General features: G+C 39.2%; 1 protein-coding gene across 1 annotated transcript; it reads right to left on the bottom strand.

Annotated features, from left to right (window-relative positions):
- Positions 1-4,987: 4,987 nt before the first annotated feature.
- Positions 4,988-9,752, bottom strand: LOC108715114 (protein S100-A1). Its single transcript, XM_018259942.2, has 3 exons — positions 9,501-9,752; positions 6,976-7,132; positions 4,988-5,566 (listed from the first exon to the last, which is right to left on the bottom strand). The coding sequence occupies exons 1-3, from the start codon at positions 9,620-9,622 to the stop codon at positions 5,393-5,395; spliced, it is 453 nt and encodes a 150-aa protein (XP_018115431.2). The 5' UTR covers positions 9,623-9,752; the 3' UTR covers positions 4,988-5,392.
- Positions 9,753-20,930: the final 11,178 nt, after the last annotated feature.

The following is a 20,930-nucleotide window of genomic DNA, read 5'->3' on the forward strand; positions in this document are numbered from 1 at the left end:
ACTAATACTTGACAAGGAAGAAATATAATAAAGAAGAGTATTGAACAACCTGGAATAACAAAAGAGAACATCGTTTTTACTTTATTTTATACAAGATACTGAGCGATTCAGTAGAAAAGGGCATATATAAAGAGTTAGTCCGAATACCAAAAACTTCCAAAAATGCCAAAAAAATATAGTTTATTTTACTATAAAATCAAAGTTTTTAGGAAGAAAAAACCCCCTAAAATTTTTGGCGATTTATGATTCCCCGAGGCTGCTAAAAGTCTGAAAATACTCCAAGCTGTCGGGGTCCTGTAGAAGTCAATGACAAAGGTCCCATTTCAAATTTGAAGGTTTCAAGTTTTTTTTACGAACCAAGTTGCAGGGGTCGGATATTCCAACAAGATAATGACCCTAAACACACTTGGAAATCTACAAAGACATTTATGCAGAGGGACAAGTACAATATTCTGGAGTCCCCCGACTTGAATATCATGAAAAATCTATGGGATGATTTGAAGCAGACTGTCCATGCTCGGCAGCCATCAAATTGAACTGAACTGGAGAGATTTTGTATGGACGAATGGTCAAAAATAGCCACATCCAGAATCCAGACACTCATCAAAGGCTATAGGAGGCGTCTAGAGGCTGTTACATTTGCAAAAGGAGCTCAACTAAATATTGATGTAATATCTCTGTTGGGGTGCCCAAATTTATGCACCTGTCTAATTTTGTTATGATACATATTGCATATTTTCTGTTAATCCAATAAACTTTATGTCACTGCTGAAATACTAGTGTTTCCATAAGGCAAGTTATATATTAAAAGGAAGTTGCAACTTTGAAAGCTCAGCCAATGATAAACAAAGAATTAAGAGGGGTTCCCAAACTTTTTCATATGACTGTAAAGTTACACATCTATCTGTATGACCACTGGGGGCACTTATTTTTCTCCAAACTTTTCTGCGGTGTTAAAGAATAAAGGAAGAAAAACCAATGTAACAGAAACTAATAAACATGACCGGAACTTCTGTCCATGAGGTCTAAGCACTGGACAAGTGAGACCTATAGGGTAATGGTCTGCAGCATTGAAAAAACATAACACAACTGGAATCCATAAAAGTTATATAAGAGAGTAAGTACAGTAAGCACTTGGTAACCATCCATAGAATCATCACAGAGGAGATTGTCCGCAAGGAATTGTAATGATTTCTTTGAAGACGTGGAACTAAAGGGACTGTAAATCGGGCAAGAATGAGAATAGCCTTATTGTGGATGATATATTTCCATAGGTTCCAGTCTGCTTTGGAAAAGCCTTGGAGACATGAGTGGCAGTTGTAGAAATCTTTAATGTACAGGTACTATGTCAATAGAACACTTTGGGGCAGATTTATGAAAGGTTGAGGTGAATTTTCGAATGAAATAAAAAAAAAGACTGATTTTTTTTTTGTGTACTTCGTCTAGGGAATAGTCCAAATTCAATTCTAATTTGTAAAAAATTCTAAATTCGAATATCAAAATTTATTATGTACTGTCTCTTTAAAAAAAATCGACTTCGACCATCCGCCATCTAAAACTTTCTGAATTGCTGTTTTAGCATATGGGGGACCTCCTAGAACATACTTGGAGTCAATTGGGGGACTTTGAAAAAAATCAAAGTTTTTTTTGGGAAAAACTATGAATTGAATTTCATGGAATGCGCTATTCCTTCAAATTGGTACGATTCAAATTCGGCCGAATATGGACCTATTCGATCAAATCTGACTTATTCGACCAAAAAAAACCTTCAACTTAATTTTGGTTGGTCTTTTTTAATTCAAATTTGGAAGTTTTTTCAATTGGAAATTCGACCCTTGATAAATATGCCCCTTTCGGTCTCGCAGGTCTCCCTTCATTTTGATTGAGTTCCTTTTTTATTTTTTGAACTGCAATGATAACGGCCCCCCTTTACCTAAGTCTGTAGGTCTGAATATTTTATATTTGTCTAACAGTGCTTTGATTTTAAGACATTTGGGGGTTATTAATCAAAATCAGATTTTTTAAATAGAAAAACACTGACCAAACTAGAATCCATGATTTGACCATATTTATTATTAAAAAAGTACGATTTAATCGGATGGGGGGGGAACTTGATAAAATCGAGGCAAAACCTGAATCATACATTTTTTTCTGAGTTTTTTCCCAAATTGCTCAACTTTTTTGGGCAAAATAGTCGGATTTTCAGGCTAATTCCAGCCCAAACAACAGAAACTTCCAAATAGGATAGAGACAGGCTCGGATTTGTGGCGAGGCCGATGGGCGATAGGACCTGTACGGCCTAGGGTCGCCCCCGGTCCAAATCCAGCCCTGGATAGAGACCTCTCCCATTGACTTATATACAACTTTGGCAGGTCTGAGATGGCAGATTTTCATATTTGGACTTTTTGCAGCATCGGGTTTTAATAAATCCCAAAAAATTCCAGTTTAAAAAAAAATAAAAAATCTGAAAAATTGGAGTTTTGTCCCAAAAATCCCAATCGTAGTTTAGTAAATCTTGCTGCAAAGGCTCTAAAAAATCAACTTCAAACACAAAGTATAAAGATTATAAACTATGAAAATGAATTGAGCCAATATAATTTTAGGTTGGACTTGCCCAGGCTAGAGGTATGCACATCTATTAATCTTAACTGTTATTGCATGTGAGAGGCATTAATAACAATAATGTGGCACAAGGTGTCTTATTTAGAAGGCTGAGTTCTCTGATTATTGTTAATCAACCGGATCCACATATTCATACTGAAAATGGCAATAAATCAATCTTTCTGATGAACTATGTAATTAATGAAAGGGAACAAACAACTTGACACCTACAGTCTGCTGCTTCCCCTCCGTGGTATAATTGGATGGTCTCCTTAATCGGCTGTTATTTCATCATCTTTTTAGCAGTCTAATACTGTAGCTCTTGCATGGTCTGCTCTATATGATGGTCAGATTTTAACTGTGGCACAAATGTGCAGAATTATAAACAGTAAATTGACAGCACTCTGGTGTGGCACACTATTCCAACCTCAAAGCCAGACAACCACTACATGGTCAAAAAGATTGGAACAGTCAATTATAACTCAACCATTCATACAAGGGATATATTGTAGTTATGTATTTAGCCATGGGGTGTCATGGTTCCTTAGTTCTAAATAATCTTTTAGACCGCACTTGCTGGAGGAGGTGCTGTGCTGATAGGCCTGGGATGGAGGTTCCAATAGGTAAAGTAAGTTCAAGGATACATTTGTAATATTCACTATAGGTGTGAGAGACAGGATCAGGGTTGTTAGTATAGCAGCTAGAAGCTCCACCGAGGAGGCAAGTTGGGTTATTATCCTGTGATGTCCATGCTGGCAGTGTAGGGATTCAGGAGATCAGAAAGTAACAGAGAGGTGTCATGCATGGCTTTCCAAAACCTAGAACAAGGGTCAAGGTTCCTGGGCAGGACTATAAACCAGAGTGTACACAGAAGGAATGAGGATTCAGCAGAGAATAGTCAGAGGAAAGGAAGAGGTCAATAACCTGAGGGAGTAGCGAGGTACTGAATCAGCATCCAAAAAATGTAGTCAAGAATAGGCAACAGGGTCAGGACAGGCAGCAGTTGTCAAAGTCAGGATCATGCAGTGGTCAGACAAGGGGAATCAATACAGAAATCGCATCCTGGAACTTACAAAACAGAACCTGTTGGACAATGAAAATAGAGCGTAAAAAAAAAAAAAACAATTAAAAAAAAACAGAGCGCGGCACCTTTATATATTTGAATATCACACGTGAAGATGCCATGAACCACATCAAAATAAAAGGACGCACCCAAGAGGCAATAAAAGCGTCCTCAACCCCCCCCCCCCAGATAATCTTACAAGAGGTTCCGGGAGTAATACATTACTGTGAGCTTCGTCTAACGCTGGGGATTATTTCTTCAAGGCGGTAAATATTACCTCTGGGGTGTTCCAAACACTACACCTGTATTTACATGAATAACAACTAACGTGAGAAAGTACTGGAAGCATTTACTGATTTAATATTGTAACATCTGAATCAGCATCTATTGAGAAATAGGCATAACATCTGTCCAATATAGATGTGAGGACTCATCCTAGCGGACCGGCGGGGACGCCCGCCATGTTGATCCTTCCTCTTCAATTGCCGGCTGCTCTATGGAGCACGCAGCACTTCCGGGTTTTGATGCATTGCGAGCGTCATGACATCATTGTTTTGGTGCGATTTTTGAATATTTAAAGGGGCTTTGTGCTCAAACTCATTGCCCATTTTTAGGTCTACTTAGTAAGTTCCTGGGTGTGTTTATTCTGTTGGTATACTCTGGTTTTGACCCCTGCCTGTTTGCTGTATTCTGTCAATATTGATCCTTGCCTGCCTGGGCAGCCATTAGAAAATCACAAGGCCCCATACAACATATTTTCGGGGCCCCCTGGGCCCTGCCCACCCAAGCCCCATCCCAGATCCCACCCACTCCACACCACAGTTAAAAGACCACACATCGCTAAAAAAAGGTAACGCCCCCACACAAGTTTATAAAAAGCTATTGATGACCAGGGCCCCCCATAAAAGTTTTTTTTTAAAAAAAAAAATTGGTGGTCAGGGCCCCCCTACAAGTTAAAAAACAATAATTGGTGACCAGGGCCCCCTTACAAGTTAAAAAAAAAAAACATTGGTGCCAGGGCCCCCCTTACAAGTTAAAAAAAAATTGGGGCCCTAGAGAATATTTTTAAAAAAAACTGTGGTGCCAGGGCCCCCCATAAAAGTTTTTTATAAAAAAATTGTTTACCAGGGCCCCCCTATAAGTTTTAATCTTGGTGCCAGGGCCCCCCTTACAAGTTAAAAAAATTGGGGCCCTAGAAAATATTTTTTAAAAAAACATTGGTGACAGGGTAAAAAAAACCAAAAATACTTATGACCTGCTCCCCCCAACAAGTTATTAAAATCCACTGGTGGACCCTCCTTTAAGTTAAAAAAGGAGGGCCCCCAAAATTTAAATAAAACTGCTTGCCGGGATTAAGGAGGGCCATGCTTCACTTTATTATCCGGGCCCCCCTGTAGTCAGCGTGCTGAAATCATCAGAAAAGAGCAGAAATAAAGTCTTGCAATGACAGAAAATCAAGCACTCAATGTTGTGTTCCTTTATTAATAACCAGAAGATTGTTTCTTAAAGAAGACGGTCATTCAAAAACAGTTTTTTTTCAGAAGTGATGGCTGGAAAATTGTCCTGAGTCTGATTCATTGGTGCAACTGGTTAGTGGAGAAGCGAGTTGAAAAAAAACCCCATAAAATCTGCCTCACTTAAAGGCAACTTGAGAGAAAAAGACTTGGGCAAATTTTCATTCCTTGTCCTAAGTCATTGTTTTTGGTTTGTCATTTTGCATACACACAGTTATTCATCATCATCATCATCATCATCATCACAATCGTTGTTAGCGAATGTGGTCTGAACCACTACTGCAAAATTTGCAACAAGTCCCATAAATTCTTTAAAGTCAACCTCTCCTTTCTGTTTTCTGTCCAGGCTCAAGAGCATCTCCTTGAATTGATTGTTGCTCTCCAAGCACTGAAAAGCAAAGGAAAAAAGGTTACAAAGAAAAATATTTGTAGCAAGACAGAGCTGGGTATTAGATAGGATCTGTGCAGCCACTGGGGCAGAATGTTCTGTTATACAGATAGCTAGAATCTCAGCTGCCATAAAGCAGGACAGGACTGCTGCTTACAATGGGGATCAGATAGGATCTGTGCAGCCACTGGGACAGAATGTTCTGTTATACAGATAGCTAGAATCTCAGCTGCCATAAAGCAGGACAGGACTGCTGCTTACAATGGGGATCAGATAGGATCTGTGCAGCCACTGGGACAGAATGCTCTGTTATACAGCTAGCTAGAATCTCAGCTGCCATAAAGCAGGACAGGACTGCTGCTTACAATGGGGATCAGATAGGATCTGTGCAGCCACTGGGGCAGAATGTTCTGTTATACAGATAGCTAGAATCTCAGCTGCCATAAAGCAGGACAGGACTGCTGCTTACAATGGGGATCAGATAGGATCTGTGCAGCCACTGGGACAGAATGCTCTGTTATACAGATAGCTAGAATCTCAGCTGCCATAAAGCAGGACAGGACTGCTGCTTACAATGGGGATCAGATAGGATCTGTGCAGCCACTGGGACAGAATGTTCTGTTATACAGATAGCTAGAATCTCAGCTGCCATAAAGCAGGACAGGACTGCTGCTAACAATGGGGATCAGATAGGATCTGTGCAGCCACTGGGACAGAATGCTCTGTTATATAGATAGCTAGAATCTCAGCTGCCATAAAGCAGGTCAGGACTGCTGCTTACAATGGGGATCAGATAGGATCTGTGCAGCCACTGGGACAGAATGCTCTGTTATACAGATAGCTAGAATCTCAGCTGCCATAAAGCAGGACAGGACTGCTGCTAACAATGGGGATCAGATAGTTATACAGATTGCTAGAATTTGAAAGATTCTTGGTGCCAGAGAGTCACTGCCATGTTATTATACTGCATCCTGTAAGCAGAAGTCAGCTAAGCTGTGTTTGCCTGAAAGGAGAACTAAACCCTAAAAATAAATACGGCTAAAAATGGCATGTTATGTATAGTGAACTTATTGCACCAGCTTAAAGTTACAGTTTGTCAATAACAGCAATGATCCAGGACTTCAAACTTGTCACAGGGGGTCACCATCTTGGAAAGTGTCTGTGACACTCACATGCTCAGTGGGCTCTGATTGGCTGTTGAGAAGCTAAGCTTAGGGCTCGTCACTAATTATCCAGCAGAAAATGAGCTTCCCTGGCTGTAATATAAGCTGATGCTACAGGTTTGCTGATTATTCAATTCTGATGCTAATTGCACTGGTTTATAGCAATTTATAGCAAATAATAGAAACTATACATAAAAAATGAACAAATATGATTTGTATGTAGAATAAATGTTAGAGACTCCTTACTGGGTTCAGCGTGGGCATTTCCTTCCTCAGCAGCTGCCTCAGTTCCCTTGTTTCCAGGCCGAGAGGATCCCCTCCTTTGCCTGCGTATTTATAAAACACCTTTATCAGAGTCACAATCGCCTTCTCAGACTGAGTGTGAGCGCTGAACTTGGGAACTCTGGGAAAGAAAAAAGGATACTGTGAGCTCATTTATCTTTCAAGATATGTAAGCACTGATTGGTCTGTCCATTAGTCTGTCCATTGATCTGTCCATTGATCTGTCCTTTGATCTGTCCATTGATCTGTCCATTGGTCTGTCCATTGGTGTGTCCATTGGTCTGTCCTTTGATCTGTCCATTGGTCTGTCCATTTATCTGTCCATTTATCTGTCCATTGATCTGTCCATCTTTGGGGAAATAAGAATGAACAGCCAGGAGCTTACAAACTCTGCTAGTTTTTCTTAAATCCTTTTCTTGAACCTAACCTCAATTTTAATACCTGTATTATGTTCTATATTTTGAGTAAAATATTATAAAAAAAAAAAACCAGAAGCAGAAACAGTGGAAATATCTTTGGACAGACTAATCCTTGTGTGACATTCATACAATAGTTGCGTGTTCGATCTCTGAGTGAGAAGTATCCAGCCAACAGTATCTGGTGTCTGACGACTAGGGTTTTCCTTGTCCAGATACAATGAAGAAAAGAAACCCAACACTTGGTTACAATGGAGACACAACCCTTGCTGATTCCTCTGCATCATTTATCTCCTTATTGAAACATTTTGCTTTAAACTGTTACAGGATGTCTTTTCTTTAACAAAACTTGGCAAAATCACACCGTGTAGGTCACCTTTGCTGCCAGCTCTAATTTTTATTCTTATTTACTGAGCGTGCCATGGCAAATTCTATATCGCTGGGGGGTATCAAAATACCTTGCAATTTGCAGGTTAATAAGTATTGTAACCCTATCTGCACACGAGTAATACAAACTCAGACAGCAACTTGCAGCAACCTAATAACTTCTAGTGAGTGCGATGTATTCTAATTGAATCAGGCTCTAAGTGGCTTTCATCAGTTAGAAGCTGACATGAGTAATGATTCCATTCAAATATGAATGACCTGAGTTAATTCAGGAGCATGTACATAACAACGATCCTTGAAAGTTTAATGTAACCCCTTGCATTGCAGCAGCTGAGCCACTTACTGTCTTGTAAACTTTAACCAATTAAGTGAACGTCAAGGAGGCTACTCAACTCAACTACAGCTCCCAGCATCCCTAGATGCCACTGAGAGTTGGACTGCTTAAGCTTACCCATGCAATTTGGATTGTGCATTTGCTTTGGAATGATACTTGCTTTTTGAGGTGTAAATGTTATTCCTTTCATAAGAATAAAATAACACTGCCCACCATAGATAGCCATTCTTTTGTTCCATGATTAAGCCATAGAAAAACACTCTCCGGAGTTCTCAGGGAGGCTCCAGGGCCAAGAAGGTTGAAATAAGAAAAATGAGAGCCCTTTGGCAACAACATGGTGGTGAAACCTATCATCTGAAACTAGACTTCACCTTCCTATCTTTAGTAACTATTCATCTGCTTCTCTATCAATGTTAATTTCTGTTTTTGCACAATACTACCTGGGTCATAGGTCCTTATGTTTAGGGAGTATCAGAAAAAGTTCAAATAGGAAGAGACTCACTACTAGTAAAGCAGTAGCCCAAGTGGATATTAAATTAAGAAATCTTTATTAGGACATGCATTAGCCGAACCCGTTTCATGACTAAAAGGGCACTTACTCATAGTCTGTTGGTCTCCCGTCAATACAGTCTTTCTAAAGGGGTGTCGACCAATAAAAATTACATAAATTACATAACACAGAGCCTTATCCAATCAAAGAAAGGCTCATTACACATTCACAGGCCAATAAATGTGTTTTACAAAGATTACATCTCATAGAACCATATCCAATCAGAGAAAGGCACATTATGCAGAATTTAGACCAATAGAAAAAAGTGGAAAGAGTCGAAAACAACTGATGTTAGTGTTCAATGGCAGAGAGTGCAAAGTATAAACATTCTTTTTGTATATTGTGGGCACGCTCACTACTTATACTCCCTAAACGATTGGTAACCCTTGGACTGGGGGTTCCCTGGGATGAGACCACTATATTACTTTTTCTGTTTATTTGACTTATGATCTCACACCATTGTTTATTATTCACAGGTCCTTACACTCACTTTGCTGCCCTGATTGGAAACCAGGATCTGGTATAAGAACATGTTGAATTTACAACCACATAATTTCATATAGAGGAAACTCTTTGCCCCAGTGGAATTTGTGTCCTGGCTCCAAGACACACAACTTTATTGTGGTCCAAGAATGTTGTACCCCTCTTTATATGTTGGGTTGCTTGTGCTTGACAGTGCTGAATATATAATAGAACATTAGGTCTCAATTTTGTGCCTTTTAGTCTGTCTGCGGTTTCCAGGCCTCCTTATATGGCCCCACAGTAAATTCCTCATCCTTCCCACAACATGTGCTCAGAATACCTGTTGTACTGGACAATGTTATGGAGGTACATCTCCTGCAGCTCAGTAGTGATTTCAGCGATAAATTCAATGAACTCCAGAAAGTCGACTTCACCATCCCCATCCAAATCCAGCAGCGTCATGGCATCTTTCTGGAAGGAAAAATGATAACTAATACACTTTGCTCTGGTGTGGGGACCAGTTCACCCATAAGGACAGACCATGCTGATGATGGGTCATTCTGTTTGTCATGTTCAGTGTTGAGGTCTATCATAGAAGGTGTTTGCTCTACAGCAGGGATGTCCTACCTGTAGTCCTCCTAGTATTTCAATGACAGGCAAAGGCTTTTTCTCTCTTCCTAATGACACCAATTTGATTTAGTATTTCTGAATTCTCTTGTTACACCATTAGGCATACTATACATTTCCCTAGAGGTCCTTCTAACTATACTTAGACAATCTCCATCCACTTATTGAATATCCTCTTACGTGTTATACTTGGGTGCTGAAGCTACTCTAGATCATACACTGGCATGAATGAGATATTTCCAATTTCCTTTTGGTGAAATGAAAAGCATCTAATTGAAAGCACAAAACCAGTGTGACGTAGCCCCAGATATGAAATCTCTTTGTCTTCCATTGCTACACTAATGCACTCCTGCAACCCTAAAAGCCTTATTGGGGCAAGTAAATAACTGCTGCTCCTTTTGAACCTGTTCTACTGAAATCCAGGATTACATGCAATAACTGCTTGATCTTCTTTCAGCAGCCAGTGTATAAAAGTATAAATCAGAAATGTCTCCCTTGGCTACAGCCTTAGGGCAAACGTAGATGTGCAGTCAATGAAATATACAGTAAGCCCTGAACATGGGGGATAAAGAACTAGAAATCAGCGAGAATAGAACACTATTCATCACATATTACAAATAAACCTTTGATACGGACGTCACCTCTGAGCTGTTGGGTTGATGAATATTGTCAGGTTGGAGAATGCCTTAACTGACTCACCATAATAGAGAAATGTCACTGAACAGGGAAAATATTGTCAAATTAAATAAACTGATTTGTGTCAGAGTGACTAAGGACACCATGTGAAGTAGCCTAGTTTTAGTAAAAAATCAATATACCTGAAAATGTAGAACTACGTGCTATATTACAATGGTGGAGTGTATTTCTTCCTGTCTTGCACAAGAGCGACCCTTATTTTATAATGGGGTTAATACATTTCAGTCCAGATCAGAGCATGTGGAAGGACCACCGATTCTTCCAAAAGACTCATTTAGGTTCACATGATTGCTGATTGCTGAGGACGGTGGATCAGTTTAAAGGCAGAACAAAATGTAACTAAACTTTTTAATATGTAGGAATGGAGTAAAATACCCTGCCATTCCATATAATCTGTGCTTCCTTGTGAGTAAAGGAAATTAAGAACTTTTCTGGCAATGTTAGCATTTCCCTCACTTAGAAGAATGGTAGAACATAGGGAAACTCCACTACATATACTGTAGGATCCAGTGAAGGAGATCTTGTTCTTCCTAGTTGATAGGGTTAATTGTATGATCCCCAACCCTTGAATATTGTATAATACATTCCTTATATATTCTCTTTGATTACCCTGGGAGAAGGGTAGAGAATTCCAAAGGCTATGGGTAGGAAGGCCCTAGAGAAGTTCTAGATCGTGTAGTGAAGCCCGTGACTACCCACGCTGAGGGTTTTATTCTAAGTTCATTTTTAACAGAGGATAGCCAGAAACACGCCTAACTGACAAGAGATAGTAGGGCTACTTGGTGGGAGATCCACAAGATTAGGGAATTTCCCACCAGGGTATTAAAATGGAGTATCCATCCAAAGAAATCCCAGGTTCCTCATAGGAATGACTGTATGTTCTGAACATTGTTGTGCTGTGAGCAGGCTTTGGCTGTTGACAATGACTGTTCAGTATAAATCTACTGCCCACTAACAAATTCGAATCATTGGGTGCAAACTAGAATGTTCATGGACTAACCAGAGGGGGACTTTGGGACACCAGTTGTCAATAAGCGCATTACCAAAACATAACAGAGGACTATATTTATTCAATTCATGGCTTCTATTCTTTGCACCACTTGAGAGAGGGGAGCACCTTATTTGCAAAATGTTACTCACTTTCCATGCTATTTGATAATGGCTAACTTGGAATGCTTTATTAATTACCTGTTGATACATAAGGGTAGTTTTCCCTTGTGAACTCCCAATTTCTCTTATGGATTATATGGGTTTATAACAACAGGTTAAGTTAGGGCAGTCAATTTTTTTTTAGACTTTTTGGTTCAACATTTGGTCAGGCCTCCTAAGCCCATAATAGGGTCACAGACATATAAAACCTTACTGATTTGGACATTCAGAAAAAGTTGTAGTTTATATCTACAGCAGCAAATACGTGTTTATCCCCAAATCTTACTGAACCCGACCTTCAGTTGTCTCTAGGAGAGTGGATACTCTCTCTCCTCAAATCTTTGGAGCCCCTTAAGTGGAGAAACCCCAGGGAAGGGATTGTTAATACTCACAAGTGAATCTCTCCCACGCTTTATTAGCTACAATACATGTTTCTAGACTTATAGGATTTATTAAACTATGAAATCTTCAATGAATAGTCCTATTGATGAGGTGTATGCAGATTTCCTGTGAGCCCCGCCAGACTTGGATGGATTGTGTTCTCAAGCTAGACTTGGTCACTAGTACCCTGGCCTTGAGGGCAGAGCCACCTGCTTGGCTGTAAGAGCAGTTCTTTGTTTTTCTGTGCTGTGGAGAGATATCTCTATGCTCTCCCACCAGTTACTCCCTTTTTCTAACTCTTTACGTGTTTCAGAATCCACTGAGTCTGTGTCAATTAAACCTTGAAGTGGTCTCCACCAACTGAAGTTCCACAACGTTTACACACACAGCTTGCCAATACATTGATGATTAATTTATCACAGATATGTTCACTACGCTGACACTTCAAAATATTACTGGCCAGGCAAAGCTCTGCCACTCCTCTATTCAGGAATGGTCAAGTTTTTTTTACTGTCACTGCAAATTATACCCAGTTTATAAACACAGCCAAATTCTGTTGACCAAAAACATCAATTTAGAAGCAAAATATGAAGTTAATGGTATGAAAACCTTTCAATAGTGCATTTAATTGTTGGGCAATGCTGTTTCATAGTGTTACCGTCTACAGAACTCAGGACAGTCATTAGCAAAGTGAAACGCGTTGTCTAACACACGCTGCATTGCAAGTATTCAGGGCCGGCTGTACCAGTTGCAGCCTATGGATACTTACCCGGTAGCAGCATGGGAGTTCTTGAGACAGCAATACAGACAATTCTGATCTGTTCAGCTTCATCTCGTCCCCTTCCTTGGCTGAGTACTTGTGAAAAACTTCCAGGAGGTTGTAAACTGCCGATTCCACAGCTGCCATCCTTCAGACCACATTCAGCCCTTAACTTGCCTCTCAACAATGGCAAAGGATCTGCTGGATATGTTGTGTACCTCCCAGCTACCAAAACAACTGGCTTCTGTGTAAGGGGAGAAACTAAAAGAAAAGCACCTATTCTGAGTTACATATATCTAGTAGGTAGGTAGGTAGGTCAGTAGGTTAAGGTGTGGCACTGACACACAAACCTACTTTAATTACTGTGTCAGTTGTGACCTGATATGTCATGGAGAGATCTGTATACTAATCTGTATATACACACAAAGACAAAAATGGCAACACAAGTTTCAAATGAACACCGTTAATTCCGTTAATTACTCCTCTAGCCTATGGACACTTTTCACATTGAACAACCCCAATGAAACTTAAGAGTTTTAACCTTATGGGTTCCACTGACTTTGGCCTTTTTTGACACCAGGATCAAAATATCCTTCCAGCCACTGAGGTGTTAATAAGTCCCTTTTTAAAAATTTTTGAAAATGTTGACGTGTGCATTTATATTAAAGAATATATACACCTTGGAAATGCTCATTTTCAGGCTCATTGGGCTGTGATTCATTTTATTTTACTGAATATATTTTCAGTCATTTTAACAGACCCATGAGCTCCCAAGAGCTCTGTGTATTCTAAATATCCTGTTCAGGTATTGGATCTGTTATCCAGAAACCCATAATCCAGAAATCTCTAAATTACATAAGGACTGTCTCCCATAGACTCCATTTTATCCAAATAATCCAAATTTTTTAAAATGATTTCCCTTTAATCTGTAATAATAAAACAGTCGCTTGTACTTGATCCCAACTAAGATATAATTAATCCTTATTGGTAGCAGACCAGCCTAATTGGTTTATTTAATGTTTATATGATGTTCTAGTTGATTTTAGGTATGAAGATCCAAATTAATGAATGATCCATCATCTGGAAAACCCCCAGTCCCAAGCATTAAAGATAACAGGTCCCATACCTGTAGTAGTGCAGTGCCTAATCAGAATGAGGAATTAAAGGTTCAGTTTACCCCATAATTTTAAATTGTTTTAGTGGATAATCACTCAACCTTCCTGTTCTTCTGGGCACAATCACAAAAATCAGTAGTCCACTGTATAATCAACTTCTCCTTATCTCACCGCCTAATACCTTTATTCAAGATTTTAAGACTGGTGGCCCATGCCAAACACTGACATCTAAGGACTAAAGTAAGACCTGTAGGCTCTAACACTACTTTTATGATATAGAGTTTGGAGTAAGAGCATAATAAACACCTACGTTACATAGAATGCGCCCATTAAATACACTGGATTCACTTAATCTCCGTTGTCTTCAAGATTCAAATTCAGATTTTGTGTTATCCTTGATCACAGTGTTGGACAGAAGGTTAGTGGTTAAAGGGATTCTGTCATGATTTTTATGGTGTAGTTTTTATTTCTAAATTTCACTGTTTGCCCTGCAATTAATTCAATCTACCCTGTAAAATGTCATTCCTAACCCAACAAGTGTATTTTTTTAGTTGTAATTGCTGTTGTTTCTCCTACTCAATGTAACTGAAGGAGTCAGAGTGAGACATGGAGTTTTACTATTGAGTGTTGTTCTTGTATCTACCAGGCAGCTGTTATCTGGTTACCTTCCCATTGTTCTGCTGATGGGCTGGGGAATTTTCGGGGTGATATCACTCCAACTTGCAGTGCAGGAGTAAAGAGTGACTGAAGTCACATGATTGGGGGCACCTAGTAAACTAACAATATGTCTAGCCCCATGTCAGATTTCCAAATTAAATATAAAAACATTAGTTTACTCTTTTGAAGAATGGATTTCAGTGCAGAAGTCTGCTGGAGCAGCACTATTAACTGATGTGTTTTGAGAAAAACATGTTTTCACATGACAGTATCCCTTTAAGCTTAAGGTCTCAATGAGCATTTTGACTTTTAACTGAAACAACGAATTTGCAGTTAATAACTTTCTATCATTGTTAATTTGGAGACTGTTGTATTGATAATAATGAAATGAGACTGACACTGGCTACATAAAGCAGTAGCTTTTTTTTTGTATTAGATTCACAAGTGTCATTCCTGCATCACTAAAGTCCCAAAAATGTAACTTCTGTTGATCAGTAACAGCACAGTGGAAACATATTGCAATTTGTTCCATATCAATGAACCAAATTCTAAATGTCAGCTGGGATGAGAGGTTACTGTGTGATTTAAAGACCCATTACATACGAAAGGGAAGATACTTAAAGGGGAACTATCACGAAAATTTAAAATTTAATATAAGCTTCTTCCTTGTCTCTGAAATAATCAAGTTTATCTTCACTATACCTCTCTCAGCATCTGTTTCTCTTCATAATGTCTTCATGCAGCTGTTGGGTGTCAGATGAATGATCCAATATATCTTATAGGGGGGCTTCCTTTTCTAACAGATGTATTAGAGCTCACTCAAATAACTGATTCCAGTACAAACAAAATAACTGCCTTTTGCACAAATTCTGCATGTAGAGAGACATGATGTCTGGTTATTTAAATAGAGTGAGCTCTAATACATCTTCTGGGCAAAAGGAGCCCTCCTATAAGATATATTGGATCATTCATCTGACACCCAACTCCTGAATGAAGACAGAATGAAGAAAAACAGATGCTGACAGAGGAATAGTGGAGATAAATTTGATTATTTCAGAAACAATACAGAATTTTTAATTGATTGTATTTAGAAAGTTTCTTATTTCAGAGTGATGAAGCTTATATTAAATTTTCATTTTCCCTTTAAGGAGCATACTATAATATCAAACAAAGTATCCTCTGCAAGACAGTTGACAATTTAAGTTTAAAGTTTACAGCAAAGAGCGTGTGGCCATGCTTGAGGACTTGTGTAGAACATTAATTCATTTCACTGTTGCATTCTATATAGTCTATGTTGGGGGGGGGCAGGGCTAGTTGTATTTGCAATGGGCACTTTGAGTCAGCAAATCCGACAACAGGGTAATGCAAGAATATTGCATTCCCCTTTAAAGGAACCCAGAGAAGGACCTGTGTCTATAGAAAAAGAAATGTGCAAAGGCTATGAGTTAATTCATGTAAAATAGCTGCTGTAGAGTTGAGGTGTTTGTTGGACAAGGAATGATTATGGTATAAGAGAAAGTGATGTTGGTGGGTAACATGAGGCATCAGACTGTTCCTAATTGATGGGTTTATTTGACAGAGTTAAATGATTTAGTTTATAGAAAACATTAGATTGTGCATCATAGGTGGACATGGTATCTACTATAGCCCATCAACTGGAGAATTACACAGAACTTTAGATTGTTCCTCATTGTCAAACATGGTTTGCTAGTATATGAAGGCAAGTGATGTATGAGAATAACAAGAAATACTTGGCTTCTCATAGGAGGACATGGTTTTTCTCTAGGATAGGACAGCATTTGAAAATTGAGTTACATGGACCATTAGATTGCACTTCAGAGGTGACATGGTTTAGCTAGGATATGAAGGTAGATGATATAGGAAAGTCAAATCCACATTGTTCCTCAATGATGGGCACAATTTAGCTAGGAAAGGGCAATTTTAATTATGGAGAAAAACACAGAACATTAGATTGCTTCTTATAGGTGGACATACATGTAGTTCAGATGGGATAAGATGACAGGTGAGCATTCAGCATCAGATCATTTCTCAGTGGTGGGAACAGTTTAGTTAGGATAGGACACATTTGATGATGGAGAATTGCACAAAACATAGGTAGACATAGTTAAGATGGAATATGAAGACAGGTGATGTCCTTGCGTAGTGTTTATCATCAGATTGTTCTTCAATGGTGGGAACATTAGGATTGGACAGGTTTGCTGATGGAAAATTGCACCGAACATTCAATTGCTTCTCATAGTTGGACATGGTTCATCCAGGATATGAAGAGAGGTGACCTCATAGAGTTGCATTCAGCATCAGATTGCTCCTCAGTGGTGGGTAACGGTTCCCAAGGACATGATGTCAGGAGATGCGGGAGCACAATGTGCAGTACATGGACACTCCTGTTGTGTTTTCCATTATCAAACTAGCCATGCGGCATCTGTCTAATTACAGTTTATTTGGTATTTTTTACTTTTTGTATTTCCTGGAAAAGACCGGACAGCAAAGAGACGCTGAGCAGAAGGATCATGAAATCTTCAAAGTTCATTTTGGAATCTTTGACTCGTTCAAGGTCAGAAATGATCACTTTGTATTTGGGCTTAGTCTCCTGTCCCTGTTGTCAATTTAAAATAAATAAATAAATAAAAGTTTGTGGTTATTGTTTGATTTGTCAAAAAGGGGGGAGGTAATGAGGGGCAAATTCACTAAAGGACGAAGCGCCTAATGCTAGCGTTAATTCGCTAGCATAGCGCATTTTCGTTAATTTGCCGATTCACTAACGGACACTGGCGTAAATTCGCTAGTGTTACTTTGCACCCTTACGCCTGGCGAATTTGCGCAACGGACGTAACTACGCAAATTCACTGACGCGCGCATTTTTCTGAACTACCTTTTACGCCAGACTTCCTTCGCCACCTCAGACCAGGTGAAGTGCAATAGAGTAGATTGGGATTGCTTCAAAAAAAGCTGAAATTTTTTCAAAGTCCCAAAAAACGCTGGAGTCTTTTCTTTTTTTATGGGTGATAGGCTGAAAAAGATCGAATTTTTTTTTTTGGGGCTCCCCTCCTTCCCCCCTACATTTCCTAACTCATGGCAACTTAACTATACAGTGGGCACATGTGTAGGGCAAAATAAAAATTGTATTTGCTGTTTTGAAGGTTTCCCAGGCTTGTGTAGTGATGCTTCATATACCTCCATTGTAATTTGAATTTGGCGCTGTATGCAAATTAAGCATTGCTAGCGTAACTTCACTTTGCCTGGCGAATTAACGCTAGTGCACCTTCGCAACCTTTCGTTTCCCCTGAGCGCAACTTCGGATTTTAGTGAATTTGCGTAGCGCTGGCGAAAATTCGCCTGGCGAAGTGCGGCGAAGCAGACGCTGGCGCAACTACGAATCTTAATGAATTTGCCCCTCAGTGTTGAGTTGTGCTAATCCTGGGACACCTCAACAATGTCCATAATGGCAGAATGCTGGGAATCCTGTAGAAATTCTAGCGTCTTAAAAACTACATATGTGCCAAGATTATTTGCCCATTGCTCTCGATCCCTTAACATTTAAAGTGGATATGACAAATTTTGAAACCATTCTGGAATCTGGAATTCTGCCATTTTACACTGATTTAATACCGGCACAAAATGTCTCTCTCTATAAAGGAACCTACTTCAATTAACATCCACGTTTGCTCTGAACATCAAGAAATAAGGTTTCAAAACATATCACTGTACAGGTATGGGATCTGTTATCCGGAAACCCTCTATCCAGAAACGGACAGGCCTTCTCCGATAGACTCCATTATAATGAAATAATACACATTTTTAAAAACGATTTCCTTTTTCTGTGTAATAATAAAACAGGACCTTGTACTTGATCCCAACTAAGATATAATTAATCGCACCATGTAGTTCAGCCCTTAGGGTCTGAAGATCCACATTACAGAAAGATCCGTTATCTGGAAAACCCCAGGTCCCGAGCATTCTGGATAACAGTTCCCATACCTGTGTCTTGTAATAACATTTCTTGACTGGCTGTGAAATATAATCTTCTTTTAGTGTAATAGTTATAATGTCATATTGGAGGGTTATGCAAAGTCTAATGTTAGGTCTCCTTAGATAAGTCTCAGTAATTATTCTATTTATTTGACTGAATGCACATGAAAATGCTAGGATATAGGTATGTCTATGAGACACTTTAAGAAGAGAGTTGTTGAATAATAAGGATTATATAGGGGTTGTCAGTTCATTCAATTTCACCCCATACTGGTCACATTTAGAATCAAACGCAGATTATTTGCTTTAAAAGGAGAAGAGGAGAGAACTCGGTTGCATGCGCCTCTCACAATACCATGAATGATATATCCATTACATTGTTTGTCTCTTGACACCCTGCACTGGTCTGTTTTATTTCATATAGGGGTTTATTTATTAAAGTCCGAATGGAAAAATTCTAAAAAAAGAAGTATAGAATTTTTCTGTATTTATTAAAGCCCGATGCTGCAAAAAGTCAGAATCTGAAAATCCGGCATCTCAGACCTGCCAAGGTTGTATATACAGTAAGTGAATGGGAGAGGTCCCTATTCTAATTGGAAGTTTCTATGGTCTGCACTGGAATTAGCCTGAAAATCCAACTATTTCGGACTTTTCTTGCAGAAATCCTGGGACAAAGCCCCAAAAAAATGGTGAAAAAAAACACAAAAATCGTGCTTTTTTAATTATAAGTAAGGTCCCATCATGAATTCTAGTTTGGTCTAACTTTTTTTGTTTTAAAAAATCAGATTTTCATAAATAACATTAGACTAAGTCTGCTTGTGACAGATCTTTTAGTCTTAAAACAAGGGATACTGACATGGGAAAACATGTTTTTTTTTAAAAAAATGCATCAGTTAATAGTGCTGCTCCAGCCGAATTCTGCACTGAAATCCATTTTTCAAAAGAGCAAACAGATTTTTGTACATTTAATTTTGAACTCTGACATGAGGCTAGACATATTGTCAATTTCCCAGGTGACCCCAGACATGTGACTTGTGGATAAAAAAACAGCACTCAATAGTAAAAATCAATGTCCCACTGCGACACATTCAGTTACATTGAGTAGAAGAAACAAAAGCCTGTCATCCTAAAGTGCTGGCTCTTTCTGAAAGCACATGACCAGGCAAAATGACCTGAGATGCACCTACACACCAATATTACAACCAAATACACTTGTTGGGTTAAGAATGAAATTTTATATTATAGAGTGAATTATTTGCAGTGTAAACAGTGTAATTTAGAAATAAAAACGACACCATAAAATCATGACAGAATCACTTTAATAACTAATTCCAAGAAGAAACTGTGAGCCGGGGGCATATTTTGGGCAGCATCTCATATGTAAGTGTTTGATCTCCTGCTGAGGGATGTTGGCCTATAGAGTAGATCCCACTCTACGTATTAGGGTAGGACTGCATGGACGTTTTCGACGAGATCCGACACGCTGCGACAAAACGCCTGCAACGTCTGTTGATCCGACGCCTGTTGATCCGACGCGACACGACTGTTGCGTTGGATCAATGCTGCGACTTCATCCGACATTTCTATCTCCTACATTGTTTCTGTCGCATGCGTTTTGTTGCAGCGCGTCGGATGTAGTCCTACCCTTATTCAACACCTTTGCCCAGTCCATTGTATATGTAGGGACATACCCGGCTCCAGCAAATAAACAGCTGATCCTCTGCACTTGTCATTACTATTATATTATAGAAGCTTTGTGCTATGGCAAATACTATGAGCCACCTTTAATGCAGTGGTTATTGGTTGCACATATTGCAATATTGTCTGGCCACTCATTCACCGGCAATCCCTTATGCCTTGATCAACTCAATGAATGGGGCTCATTCACAAAAACGAGTGCAAAGTGATAAAAAGCTGCCTTAAGATACCATAGTCGGGTGAAAATCTTTGTACCTAATTCCAGAAGTGCTAACGTTTGTGCCTGATTCTAAATGGCATGCTACCAATCTTATGTTACTCTCCTATGTTGGTCCACAGGCAGCCACTTGGTTGGCCCATACTTGCACATGGTTACTGGTGCTGTGCAAACAAGGGAAAGTTGTGTTCACCACTAATTTTTAAAACCATTAGGCGGGGGTGCAATGAGGCTGTGACCACAAAATACATATAGACAAATACAAGAGTCCTCTGCACTCAACCCATTATCAATATATTTAAGACAGAGACATTTTGTGCTACTGCTACTGAAAAATGCCTTCCCCTTTAAACAAAACAGGGATAGTTTGTCCATATATTGCAATATATTTAAGCTGAACAACTACGTCACAGTCATCCCATATCTGGCCAGTCCTACACTCAATTTTCATCTGATTCATTAAGAATTCTATTGCTTCAT

The sequence above is a fragment of the Xenopus laevis genome, chromosome 4S, assembly GCF_017654675.1.
Source record: "Xenopus laevis strain J_2021 chromosome 4S, Xenopus_laevis_v10.1, whole genome shotgun sequence".
In the NCBI taxonomy this organism is placed as follows: Eukaryota; Metazoa; Chordata; class Amphibia; order Anura; family Pipidae; genus Xenopus; species Xenopus laevis.